The sequence below is a fragment of the Oncorhynchus tshawytscha genome, unplaced genomic scaffold (genome assembly GCF_018296145.1).
Source record: "Oncorhynchus tshawytscha isolate Ot180627B unplaced genomic scaffold, Otsh_v2.0 Un_contig_6743_pilon_pilon, whole genome shotgun sequence".
Classification (NCBI taxonomy): Eukaryota; Metazoa; Chordata; class Actinopteri; order Salmoniformes; family Salmonidae; genus Oncorhynchus; species Oncorhynchus tshawytscha.
In genome coordinates this window covers 67,501-80,841 of record NW_024608938.1, presented here as the reverse complement: position 1 = coordinate 80,841, position 13,341 = coordinate 67,501, and the positions used below count along the sequence as shown (strand labels likewise).

Genomic DNA, 13,341 nt, shown 5'->3' with positions numbered 1-13,341 from the left:
GACTATATTGATGAGTTTATTAGCAGGGGTGATTGTTTATCTGTCTCTCTGGACATGAAAAATAAACAGTGGTTCTCTGGCTGACCGCCTTCGCTTCTGCAGTGCATTGTGGTCCTTCCTGTGTCAGCTGGGGAATGACCTGTACAGAAGAGACCAGAGGGTCAACAGGAAGTTGGATACATCTGCCTAGTCAGGTTCTCACTCTTCTCTCCCTTTCCCTCTCTCCCATCTCCTCTCTCTCTCCCTTTCCCTCTCTCCCATCTCCTCTCTCTCTCTCTCTCTCTCTCTCCCTTTCCCTCTCTCCCATCTCCTCTCTCTCTCTCCCATATCTTCCCTCTCGCTCTGCCTCTCTCTGTAGGCAAGGCATTTGTTCCCAAGCAGCGGCCCATCGAGTCTCGTCAGGAAGACGTAACGACCCTTGACCCGGAACTAGAAGAGGCCCTGTCCAGTGCTACCGACACTGAACTCTGTGACCTGGCAGGTAAGGGGAGGGGGTAGGTAGGCTGTCTTAGGGACAGAGACACACAGCCTCGCTCTCGCTCTCTCTGCGTTAGAAGGATCTGTGTATCTTACTGTCTCCAGTCTCTCCAAGGACAGCTAAATGCTAAATACAGGAGTCTTTCATACACACTGTCAGCCAGGCTTGTCCCATGGTACACACACACTAAGTCTGTTGTTGTGTGTTTGTCCACAGCCATCCTAGGTGTCCATACCCTGGTGACCAGCACCCAGAGCTACGATGGAACCAGCAGTAAAGACGGAGGATACAACAGTGAGTACACAACCACAATGTAACCATAACACAACCACAATGTAGCCACAACACAACCACAATGTAACCACAATGTAACCATAACACAACCACAATGTAACCACAACACAACCACAATGTAACCACAACACAACCACAATGTAACCACAACACAACCACAATGTAACCACAACACAACCACAATGTAACCACAACACAACCACAATGTAACCACAACACAACCACAATGTAACCACAACACAACACAACCACAATGTAACCACAACACAACCACAATGTAACCACAACACAACCACAATGTAACCTCAACACAACCACAATGTAACCACAACACAACCACAATGTAACCAAACACAACCACAATGTAACCTGTAACCAACACAACACAACAACACAAACCACAACACAACCTCAACACAACCACAATGTAACCACAACACAACCACCAATGTAACCTCAACACAACCACAATGTAACCACAACACAACCACAACGTAACCACAATGTAACCACAACACAACCACAATGTAAACACAACCACAATGTAACCACAACACAACCTCAATGTAACCTCAACGTAAACACAATTACCACCATGTTTTATTTTTATTTATTTATTTATCCGTTATTTTACCAGGTAAGTTGCCTGAGAACACGTTCTCATTTGCAGCAACGACCTGGGGAATAGTTACAGGGGAGAGGAGGGGGATGAATGAGCCAATTGTAAACTGGGGATTATTAGGTGACCGTGATGGTTTGAGGGCCAGATTGGGATTTTAGCCAGGACACCGGGGTTAACACCCCTACTCTTACGATAAGTGCCATGGGATCTTTAATGACCTCAGAGTCAGGACACCCGTTTAACGTCCCATCCGAAAGACAGCACCCTACACAGGGCAGTGTCCCCAATCACTGCCCTGGGAAATTGGGATATTTTTTAGACCAGAGGAAAGAGTGCCTCCTACTGGCCCTCCAACACCACTTCCAGCAGCATCTGGTCTCCCATGTAACCGCTACACTACTAACCCCAACATAACCACAATGTAACCACAACGTAACCTCAATGTAACCTCAACGTAAACACAGTTACCACCATGTAACCGCTACACCACTAACCCCAACATAACCAGGGTTATATTGGCTCTAGGTTCCACCTGGTTGTTTGGTGACCAGGCCTCCTATATAAATGAGGTGTGATGGATACAGATGAATATATTTCAGACGTGGTGAAGGGGAGAAGATGAACCCCGTGTTTGATGAGCCTCCCAACCCCACTAACGTAGACGACACTCTGCAGAGGATAAAAAACAACGACGCTGCGCTGACGGAGGTTAACCTCAACAACATCAAGGTACACACACACACAGACACACACAGACACACACACACACAGACACACACACACACAGACACACACACACACACACACACAGACACAGACACACACACACAGACACACACACAGACACACACACACACACACACACACACACACACGCACACGCACACACAGACACGCACGCACACACACACACACACACACACACAGCAGACACACACAGACACACGCACACACACAGACGCAGACACACACACACAAACACACACGCAGACACACACACGCAGACACACACACGCAGACACACGCACACACGCAGACACACACACGCACGCACACACGCAGACACGCAGACACACACACACGCACACACACACACACACACACACAGACAGACACACACGCGCACGCAGACACACACACACACGCGCACGCAGACACACACACACGCAGACACGCAGACACACACACACACGCACACACACGCACACACGCTTGCAGACACACAGAAACACACACATTTTATATATATATATATATAAACTCACTGACACACACACAATGAGACCAGATGTGATTCTCCTGTATTTTCCTGGTATTCCAGAACATTCCCATTCCCACGCTGAAGGAGTTTGCCAAGGCCATGGAGAGGAACACACACGTCAAGAAGTTCAGCCTCGCCGCCACACGGAGCAACGACCCCATCGCTGTGGTGGGTGTCTGTATGTCTGTCTGTAGGTGCCTGTCTGTCTGTCTGTATGTCTGTCTGTATGTGTCTGTCTGTATGTGCCTGTCTGTCTGTATGTCTGTCTGTAGGTGTCTGTCTGTATGTCTGTCTGTAGGTGCCTGTCTGTCTGGGTGTCTGTATGTCTGTCTGTCTATATGTCTGTCTGGGTGTCTGTAGGTGTCTGTCTGTCTGTAGGTGTCTGTCTGTCTGTCTGTCTGGGTGTCTGTAGGTGTCTGTCTGTCTGTAGGTGTCTGTCTGTCTGTAGGTGTGTCTGTCTGTCTGTCTGTAGGTGTCTGTCTGTCTGTCTGTCTGTAGGTGTCTGTCTGTCTGTGGGTGTCTGTATGTCTGTCTGTAGGTGCCTGTCTGTCTGGGTGTCTGTATGTCTGTCTGTCTATATGTCTGTCTGGGTGTCTGTGGGTGTCTGGGTGTCTGTAGGTGTCTGTCTGTCTGTAGGTGTCTGTCTGTCTGTGGGTGTCTCTGTCTGTCTGTCTGTGGGTGTTTATGTCTGGCTGTCTGTATGTCTGTCTGTAGGTGCCTGTCTGTCTGTCTGGGTGTCTGTCTGTCTGTAGGTGCTGTCTGTCTGTCTGTGGGTGTCTGTCTGTCTGTCTGGTGCCTGTCTGGGTGTCTGGATGTCTGTCTGTTTGGGTGTCTGGTGCCTGTCTGTCTGTCTGTCTGTCTGTCTGTCTGTCTGTCTGTCTGTAGGTGCCTGTCTGGGTGTCTGTCTGTCTGGGTGTCTGTCTGTAGGTGTCTGTCTGTCTGTCTGGGTGTCTGTCTGTCTGTGGGTGTCTGTCTGTCTGTGGGTGTCTATGTCTGTCTGTGGATGTCTGTCTGTCTGTGGGTGTCTGGCTATCTGTCTGGGTGTCTGTCTGTGGGTGCTGGCTGTCTGTCTGTGGGTAGGGAAGAAGTGTGTGCAGGTTTTTGCTCCAACCCACTCCTAACTACCCCCCCTCCCAGGCGATGAGTGAGATGCTGAAGGAGAACAAGTCGTTGCGGAGTCTCAACCTGGAGTCTAACTTCATCACCAGCGCTGGTGCTGCTGCTCTGGTGGACTCTCTCCGAGACAACGACACACTGACTGAGATCAAGATAGACAACCAGGTAACACACACACACACACACACACACACACACACACACACACACACACACACACACACACACACACTGACTGAGATCAAGATAGACAACCAGGTTACACACACACACACACACATCACACTAAATATACACACGCGCACACACACACTCACTGAGATCAAGATAGACAACCAGGTAGCACACACACACACACACACATCACACACACACTCACTGTCACTGAGATCAAGATAAACAACCAGGTAATACACACACTAAATACACACATACATGATCACACTAACTATACACACACACACAACTCACTACAGGGGTTTTTGTCCAATTTTTCAGGATGGTAAAACGTTTTCAGCTGGAACGTAAAACCAGATCTAAAGTAAACACAGAAAGATCATCTAACAGTCACCGAACATTTAGCACGTCAGGGAGAATCTAGAATTCAAAAACATTTGTCGTGATGTCATTTAGTTACAACGTTTGAGTCACTCAGATTGCTTAAGACATGGCAAAATGTGTAGAATTCAAATGTTCTGTCAGCCACATGGCAAAATGTGTAGGATTCAAATGTTCTGTCAGCCACATGGCAAAATGTGTAGGATTCAAATGTTCTGTCAGCCACATGGCAAAATGTGTAGGATTCAAATGTTCTGTCAGCCACATGGCAAAATGTGTAGAATTCAAATGTTCTCTCAGCCACATGGCAAAATGTGTAGGATTCAAATGTTCTGCCACATCAGCCACATGGCAAAATGTGTTCAAATGGATTCAAATGTTCTGTCAGCCACATGGCAAAATGTGTAGAATTCAAATGTTCTGTCAGCCACATGGCAAAATGTGTAGGATTCAAATGTTCTGTCAGCCACATGGCAAAATGTGTAGGATTCAAATGTTCTCTCAGCCACATGGCAAAATGGTGTAGGATTCAAATGTTCTCTCAGCCACATGGCAAAATGGTGTAGGATTCAAATGTTCTCTCAGCCACATGGCAAAATGGTGTAGGATTCAAATGTTCTCTCAGCCACATGGCAAAATGGTGTAGGATTCAAATGTTCTCTCAGTGTAGGATTCAAATGTTCACATGGCAAAATGGTGTAGGATTCAAATGTTCTCTCAGCCACATGGCAAAATGGTGTAGGATTCAAATGTTCTCTCAGCCACATGGCAAAATGTGTAGGATTCAAATGTTCTCTCAGCCACATGGCAAAATGTGTAGGATTCAAATGTTCTGTCAGCCACATGGCAAAATGTGTGTTCTGTCAGTTCTGTCAGCCACATGGCAAAATGTGTAAAAATGTTCTGTCAGCCACATGGCAAAATGTGTAGGATTCAAATGTTCTGTCAGCCACATGGCAAAATGTGTAGGATTCAAATGTTCTGTCAGCCACATGGCAAAATGTGTAGGATTCAAATGTTCTGTCAGCCACATGGCAAAATGTGTAGGATTCAAATGTTCTGTCAGCCACATGGCAAAATATGTAAATTCAAATTGTCTCTCAGCCACATGGCAAAATGTGTAGGATTCAAATGTTCTCTCAGCCACATGGCAAAATGGTGTAGGATTCAAATGTTCTCTCAGCCACATGGCAAAATGGTGTAGGATTCAAATGTTCTCTCAGCCACATGGCAAAATGGTGTAGGATTCAAATGTTCTCTCAGCCACATGGCAAAATGGTGTAGGATTCAAATGTTCTCTCAGCCACATGGCAAAATGTGTAGGATTCAAATGTTCTCTCAGCCACATGGCAAAATGTGTAGGATTCAAATGTTCTCTCAGCCACATGGCAAAATGTGTAGAATTCAAATGTTCTCTCAGCCACATGGCAAAATGTGTAGAATTTAAATGTTCTCTCAGCCACATGGCAAAATGTGTAGAATTCAAATGTTCTCTCAGCCACATGGCAAAATGTGTAGAATTCACATGTTCTCTCAGCCACATGGCAAAATGTGTAGAATTGAAATCATCTCACAGCCACATGGCAAAATGGTGTAGGATTCAAATGTTCTCTCAGCCACATGGCAAAATGGTGTAGGATTCAAATGTTCTCTCAGCCACTTGGCAAAATGTGTAGAATTCACATGTTCTCTCAGCCACATGGCAAAATGTGTAGAATTGAAATCATCTCACAGCCACATGGCAAAATGTGTAGGATTCAAATGTTCTCTCAGCCACATGGCAAAATGTGTAGGATTCACATGTTCTCTCAGCCACATGGCAAAATGTGTAGGATTCAAATGTTCTCTCAGCCACATGGCAAAATGTGTAGGATTCAAATGTTCTCTCAGCCACATGGCAAAATGTGTAGAATTGCAGGAAGACAAAATGTAGCTGTTTTAAAGTTGTCATTGTGGTCAACAGGAGGGCATCTAAAAAATGTTGGTCAGTGACGCACTGTTGACTACTCCAGGAGTCAGACCAAGCGGAGTGTGTGTGTGTGTGGTTCTTGATGTGTGTGTGTGTATGTGTCTCTACAGAGGCAGCAGCTGGGGACTTCAGTAGAGATGGAGATGGCTAAGATGCTGGAGGACAACAACAGCATAGTGAAGTTCGGCTACCACTTCTGTCAGCAAGGCCCGCGGGCTAGAGCTGCTGCTGCTATCACCAAGAACAATGACCTGAGTAAGAACACACACACACACCATCACTCAGCTTTTAGGATTGGCCTCTTTTGGGTTCAGGGTATGATATGTACTCCTTTATGATGTCATATCAGTCAGACTGACAGGGTTACTATAACACAGTATATTATACTACAGTCAGACTGACAGGGTTACTATAACACAGTATATTATACTACAGTCAGACTGACTATAACACAGTATATTATACTACAGTCAGACTGACAGGGTTACTATAACACAGTATATTATACTACAGTCAGACTGACTATAACACAGTATATTATACTACAGTCAGACTGACAGGGTTACTATAACACAGTATATTATACTACAGTCAGACTGACAGGGTTACTATAACACAGTATATTATACTACAGTCAGACTGACAGGGTTACTATAACACAGTATATTATACTACAGTCAGATTGACTATAACACAGTATATTATACTACAGTCAGACTGACTATAACACAGTATATTATACTACAGTCAGACTGACTATAACACAGTATATTATACTACAGTCAGACTGACAGGGTTACTAAACACAGTATATTATACTACAGTCAGACTGATAACACAGTATATTATACTACAGTATATTATACTACAGTCAGACTGACAGGGTTACTATAACACAGTATATTATACTACAGTCAGTCTGACAGGGTTACCATAACACAGTATATTATACTACAGTCAGACTGACTATAACACAGTATATTATACTACAGTCAGACTGACAGGGTTACTATAACACAGTATATTATACTACAGTCAGATTGACTATAACACAGTATATTATACTACAGTCAGACTGACTATAACACAGTATATTATACTACAGTCAGACTGACAGGGTTACTATAACACAGTATATTATACTACAGTCAGACTGACATGGTTACTATAACACAGTATATTATACTACAGTCAGTCTGATAGGGTTACTATAACAGTGTTATATCATAATTCTACCATCTCAAAGACACATTTCCAGCTGTTTCCATGGTGACGCAGAGGTGGATTTGGTTCATGTTTTTTTATACCCAGGGCTTTGTTGAGGACGACATTTAGCTTCTCTTCTTGAAGACGGACTTTTCTTCTAGTCCTGTTGAAAGAGCTCTTCCTCCTTTCTTTCTTGTCGTTTGACATTGTTCCCTCTCTCCTCCTGTCCTGTCTGAACCCCTGGGCCTCTCTCCTCCTGTCCTGTCTGAAGCCCAGGGCTTCTCTCCTCCTGTCCTGTCTGAAGCCCAGGGCCTCTCTCCTCCTGTCCTGTCTGAAGCCCTGGGCCTCTCTACTCCTGTCCTGTCTGAAGCCCAGGGCTTCTCTCCTCTTGTCCCGTCTGAAGCCCTGGGCCTCTCTCCTACTGTCCTGTCTGAAGCCCTGGGCCTCTCTCCTCCTGTCCTGTCTGAAGCCCAGGGCCTCTCTCCTCTTGTCCCGTCTGAAGCCCAGGGCCTCTCTCCTCTATTATCCTGTCTGAAGCCCAGGGCCTCTCTCCTCCTGTCTTGTCTGAAGCCCTGGGCCTCTCTCCTCCTGTCCTTGTCTGAAGCCCTGGGCCTCTCTCCTCCTGTCCTGTCTGAAGCCCAGGGCCTCTCTCCTCCTGTCCTGTCTGAAGCCCAGGGCCTCTCTCCTACTGTCTTGTCTGAAGCCCAGGGCCTCTCTCCTACTGTCCTGTCTGAAGCCCTGGGCCTCTCCTCCTGTCCTGTCTGAAGCCCTGGGCCTCTCTCCTCCTGTCCTGTCTGAAGCCCAGGGCCTCTCTCCTCCTGTCCTGTCTGAAGCCCAGGGCCTCTCTCCTCTGTCCTGTCTGAAGCCCAGGGCCTCTCTCCTACTGTCCTGTCTGAAGCCCTGGGCCTCTCTCCTCCTGTCCTGTCTGAAGCCCAAGGGCCTCTCTCCTCTGTCCTGTCTGAAGCCCAGGGCCTCTCTCCTCTTGTCCTGTCTGAAGCCCTGGGCCTCTCTCCTACTGTCCTGTCTGAAGCCCTGGGCCTCTCTCCTCCTGTCCTGTCTGAAGCCCAGGGCCTCTCTCCTCTTGTCCTGTCTGAAGCCCAGGGCCTCTCTCCTCTTGTCCTGTCTGAAGCCCAGGGCCTCTCTCCTACTGTCCTGTCTGAAGCCCTGGGCCTCTCTCCTACTGTCTTGACTGAAGCCCAAGGCCTCTCCTCTCCTCCTGTCTGAAGCCCAAGGCCTCTCTCCTCTTGTCCTGTTTGAAGCCCTGTCCTGTCTGAAGCCCTGGGCCTCTCTCCTACTGTCCTGTCTGAAGCCCTGGGCCTCTCTCCTACTGTGAGGCTGGCCCAAGGCCTCTCCTCTCCTCCTGTCTGAAGCCCAAGGCCTGGTCTGACCTCTTGTCCTGCATGAGGCTGGGCCTCTCTGACTACTGTCCTGTCTGAAGCCCTGGGCCTCTCTCCTTAGCTGTCTTGACTGAAGCCCAAGGCCTCTCCTCTCCTGGTTTCTTCCTCCTGTCCTGTCTGAAGCCCAAGGCCTGGTTCCTCTCCGTCCTGTCTGAAGCCCTGGGCCTTTCTCCTCCTGTTAGCATAAGGCTGGTTTGATTTCTTTGTTAGCATAAGGCTGGTTTGACTTCTTCGTTAGCATAAGGCTGGTTTGACCTCTCCGTTAGCATAAGGCTGGTTTGACTTCTTTGTTAGCAAAAGGCTTGTATGCACTTTAAAATCATAGGGTTGGACTCCTCTGTCTCTTCTGACCAGCACGGGACTGTTTTAGGATTGTTTGATCACCATGTTGTTTGCTGTGTTTTGATCAAGTTTCTCACTGTACAATTCCTCCTTGTCCTCTTCTCCTTGTCCTCTTCCTGTCTTCTCTCCAGTCCGCAAGAGGCGAGTGGAGGGGGACCAGTAAGGGGCGGAGCCTGTCATGTCTCCCAGATCTGTCCCGTCGTCTCATCTCGCCGTATGGAATACATTTTCAGCCAATCCCCTGGTCTCATCTCACCGTGGACGTTAAGTCTTGTGCCAAAACCCGGAGCAAGGCGCCCTCAACCAGACGGGGACTGCGAGTCCCAAATGGCACCCTTGTTCCCTACGTAGTGCACTACTTTTGATCCGAGCCCTAGGGGCTGTGATCGTGCCCTATAGAGAATAGGGTTCCATTTGAGACGCAGGTAACATCATCTATCTGAGGAGAAGAGAAATAACTGGAATAGCTCTCTCTAGTACCTACATATCTATACACACGTTGTTGTTATTATTATTATTGTTTATTGTTTATTATACTATTGTTAGAACTACAGCTGTACATCTTATTGTTTCGTTTTTTCAGTTCATTTCAGGCGCTTTCTTTTTTATTTTCTCTGAATGATTTATTTTCTGTTTTTACTGTGTTTAGAGCAACATGAACAGTACTGTAATCTAACCAAGTAACCATGGTTTTAAACATACTATCCTAACCTCTGACCTCTAACCCTACAGTGGTATAGGGCCCTGACCTCCAGCCCCTACAGTGGTACGGGACAGGCCTCCCTAGCTAGACTGCTGTATCTCTTGGTTCTGAAAGCTCTTGGTTCTGATCAGTGCTTCCTACACAGGGGGAAGAGAGAGGTTGATGTGATGGTGTCTGTTAACCTCCTGGGATGGATGTGGTGGGTTGTCCTGGTAGGGCTGTCTGTTAACCTCCTGGGGTGGATGTGGTGGGTTGTCCTGGTAGGGCTGTCTGTTAACCTCCTGGGGTGGATGTGGTGGGTTGTCCTGGTAGGGCTGTCTGTTAACCTCCTGGGTTGGATGTGGTGGGTTGTCCTGGTAGGGCTGTCTGTTAACCTCCTGGGGTGGATGTGGTGGGTTGTCCTGGTAGGGCTGTCTGTTAACCTCCTGGGGTGGATGTGGTGGGTTGTCCTGGTAGGGCTGTCTGTTAACCTCCTGGGGTGGATGTGGTGGGTTGTCCTGGTAGGGCTGTCTGTTAACCTCCTGGGGTGGATGTGGTGGGTTGTCCTGGTAGGGCCGTCTGTTAACCTCCTGGGGTGGATGTGGGGTGGGTGTGGTGGGTCCTGGTAGGGCCGTCTGTTAACCTCCTGGGGATGTGGATGTGGTGGGTCTGTTAACCTGGGGTGGATGTGGTGGGTTGTCCCGGTGTTGTTAACCTCCTGGGGTGGATGTGGTGGGTTGGTACAGCTGTAGTGTACTCTGAGGAGTGTATGAGAACAGCTGCCTCTCTGAAAAAGTCTGAAGCCCTGAAGAACGTTTATAGATGTCTTAATACTGTCGTAAAGAATTTAAAGTCTTAAAGAATTAAAGTCTTACAATTGATAATATGGTGGATCTCTTTCAATCTCAACAGTTTTTTTTAAAAATCGATTCAGACTCAGATTTAATGTGCTTATTTTTATTTCCCTCTTTATGTCACTGGGAAACGTATGTGGATGTTATTTAACCAAGTAAATACGAGGTTTTTAATCCACGACGATGAAGCATTGACCTGATCTTCTGTTCTCCTGTTATTGGTCTGGCGTGAACGTCAGCTCAACCAATGGGCTTCTCCGATACTGAACCATGCCAAAGACTAATGTGCAGCGCTTACATACATACTGGAGGAGATGCAACTCCATGTCACTATATTCTCTTTAGATTACACATATCCTGTCAGAGAGTAGGTTAGATTAGACTGAAAACATCTGGGTTCATTACACTTTTTTTAATTTGATGTGCACAGTGTCATGTGTACAATGTCATCATTTTTGATGTGCACTGTGTTCCTTCTCTCTGCTGGGCTGTTGTTGCTTATGGCGATGGAACAAGCAAAGATGGCCGTCAGTGGGGCAGTGTCTGTGTGAAGGAATGTCATGGTAATGGGAGAGACGCAGGAGAGAGCAACACACCACACACTGAGTGGCCTGGAAGCGGCTCCTGGAAGCGGCTCCTGGAAGCGGCTCCTGGCCCTGGCATGCTACTCACTATGGAAGAAAACAGCATGCTGTGTTTAAACTCAGCTGGATTCTCCTGAGAACACTAGCCTGCTGTAAAACAGACTAAATACAGCCTTTTATAGAGAATTACAAACTGGGTGGTTCAAGCCCTGAATGCTGATTGGCTGACAGCCGTGGTACATCAGACCGTATACCACGGGTATGACAAAACATTTAATTTTTACTGCTCTAATTACATTGGTAACCAGTTTCTAATAGCAATAAGGCACCTTGGGGGTTTATATAGCTAATATACCACGGCTAAGGGCTGTGTCAAGGCACTCCACGCTGCGTCGTGCCTAAGAACAACCCTTAGCTGTGGTATATTGGCACTACAGGGGGGCTGTGCCTTATTGCTTAATTACAGGCTGGCTTCCTGGACTCACATGAATCCTACTGGACCAAAACTGCTGAATCTGTGTCCAGGAAACTGGTCCTATGTGTTGTTAATGTGGTAATCTGGAGTAGGAAGTCCTCATGTTGAGATCATGTGGTTTGTCTGGACCAATACGATGCTCATGTTTAGTTTCTTAATCACATCTGGTGAACCAGCCAGTTAGTCAGTCTTGATTCTGTGGGTGGGATAGAGCGATGTGATTGGCTGACTAAGGTTATTTGGAGTGATGCTGTCTGCTTAACTATAATGTCTGAATCCCAAATGGTTCCCTGTTCCTTATATGGTGTGCTTCCTGTTGACCAGGGCCCATAGGGTGTAACCCAGGCTATAGTAACCTGGCTCTGTGCTCTGCTCTGTCCATAATCTGATCTTAATCATGTATATTGTTATAGTTGACCATCTCATCATGTTTAACCCTCACACACATTCCACACCGTCACACACACACCTGTGTGTGTCAAGGAAATGTAAAGATTATTTCAATTTTTTTTTTTTTGTTGAATGTTGAAGCTCCATGTCTGAGACTAAAGAGTAGAGGAAGTAGGAAGCTGTACTGTTAATATTAACCACCAAGCCTGGTAGAAAGGCCATGTCAACTATAATACGTCCTCAACCAATAAATGTTTTTACATACGCTGTCCCTCTCTGTTGTCTTCACGTTTCATCCATGTGGTTCATTTTATAGTGCTACTGAATTCAATTCAATAACTTTTTGTATTGTTCCCAAGGTGAACTTTTATGGTGTTGTAATTTTATTTTTTATTTTACCTTTATTTAACTAGACAAGTCAGTTAAGAACACATTCTTATTTTCAATTACAGCCTAGGAACAGTGGGTTAACTGCCTGTTCAGGGGCAGAACGACAGATTTGTACCTTGTCAGCTCGGGGGTTTGAACTCACAACCTTCCGGTTACTAGTCCAACGCTCTAACCACTAGGCTACCCTGCCGCCTCTACGCTCTAACCACTAGGCTTACCCTGCCGCCCCTACGCTCTAACCACTAGGCTACCCTGACGTAATCAATGTCTTTGTTCCAAGAAGAGAAATCCGTCTCAACATCATGCATTTATCAGATCCCAAAAACAACGCAGGACATCACACTGGCTGGTCAACAAGTACAGAGTTGTAGTGTACTCTGTTCTAGTTGGAAATGAATCCAGATCACAGTTGTGTGATTCCCTTTGAAACTCACCTTGGGTTCAAAGGGCATTCCCATAGCGATAGTGATACGGGCAGGTCGTTATATACACTGAACAAAAAATATAAATGCAGCATGAAGTATTTTCAAAGATTTTACTGAGTTACATTTCATATAAGGAAAATCTGTCAATTGAAAAATGCATTAGGCTCTAATCTATGGATTTCACATGACTGGGAATACAGAGATGAATATGTTGGTCATAGAAACCTTAAAGTATCTGGTGTGACCATTTGCCTCATGCAGCGTGACACATCTCCTTCACATAGAGTTGATCAGGCTG

The 13,341-nt window shown here is 46.4% G+C and overlaps 1 protein-coding gene across 1 annotated transcript; it reads left to right on the top strand.

Annotated features, from left to right (window-relative positions):
* Window positions 1-334: 334 nt before the first annotated feature.
* Window positions 335-9,690, top strand: LOC121844008 (tropomodulin-3-like). Its single transcript, XM_042313877.1, has 7 exons — window positions 335-481; window positions 695-772; window positions 1,994-2,123; window positions 2,716-2,823; window positions 3,793-3,936; window positions 6,409-6,553; window positions 9,375-9,690. Exons 3-7 carry the CDS (start codon window positions 2,013-2,015, stop codon window positions 9,404-9,406), a joined length of 540 nt encoding a protein of 179 aa, XP_042169811.1. The 5' UTR covers window positions 335-481; window positions 695-772; window positions 1,994-2,012; the 3' UTR covers window positions 9,407-9,690.
* Window positions 9,691-13,341: the final 3,651 nt, after the last annotated feature.

Coding starts and splice junctions, on each gene's coding strand:
- LOC121844008 (XM_042313877.1), top strand. CDS start 2,013: ATGAACCCCGTGTTTGATGAGCCTCCCAACCCCACTAACGTAGACGAC. Junction 2,824..3,792: donor GCAACGACCCCATCGCTGTG/GTGGGTGTCTGT, acceptor CCCCCCTCCCAG/GCGATGAGTGAGATGCTGAA. Junction 3,937..6,408: donor AGATCAAGATAGACAACCAG/GTAACACACACA, acceptor GTGTCTCTACAG/AGGCAGCAGCTGGGGACTTC.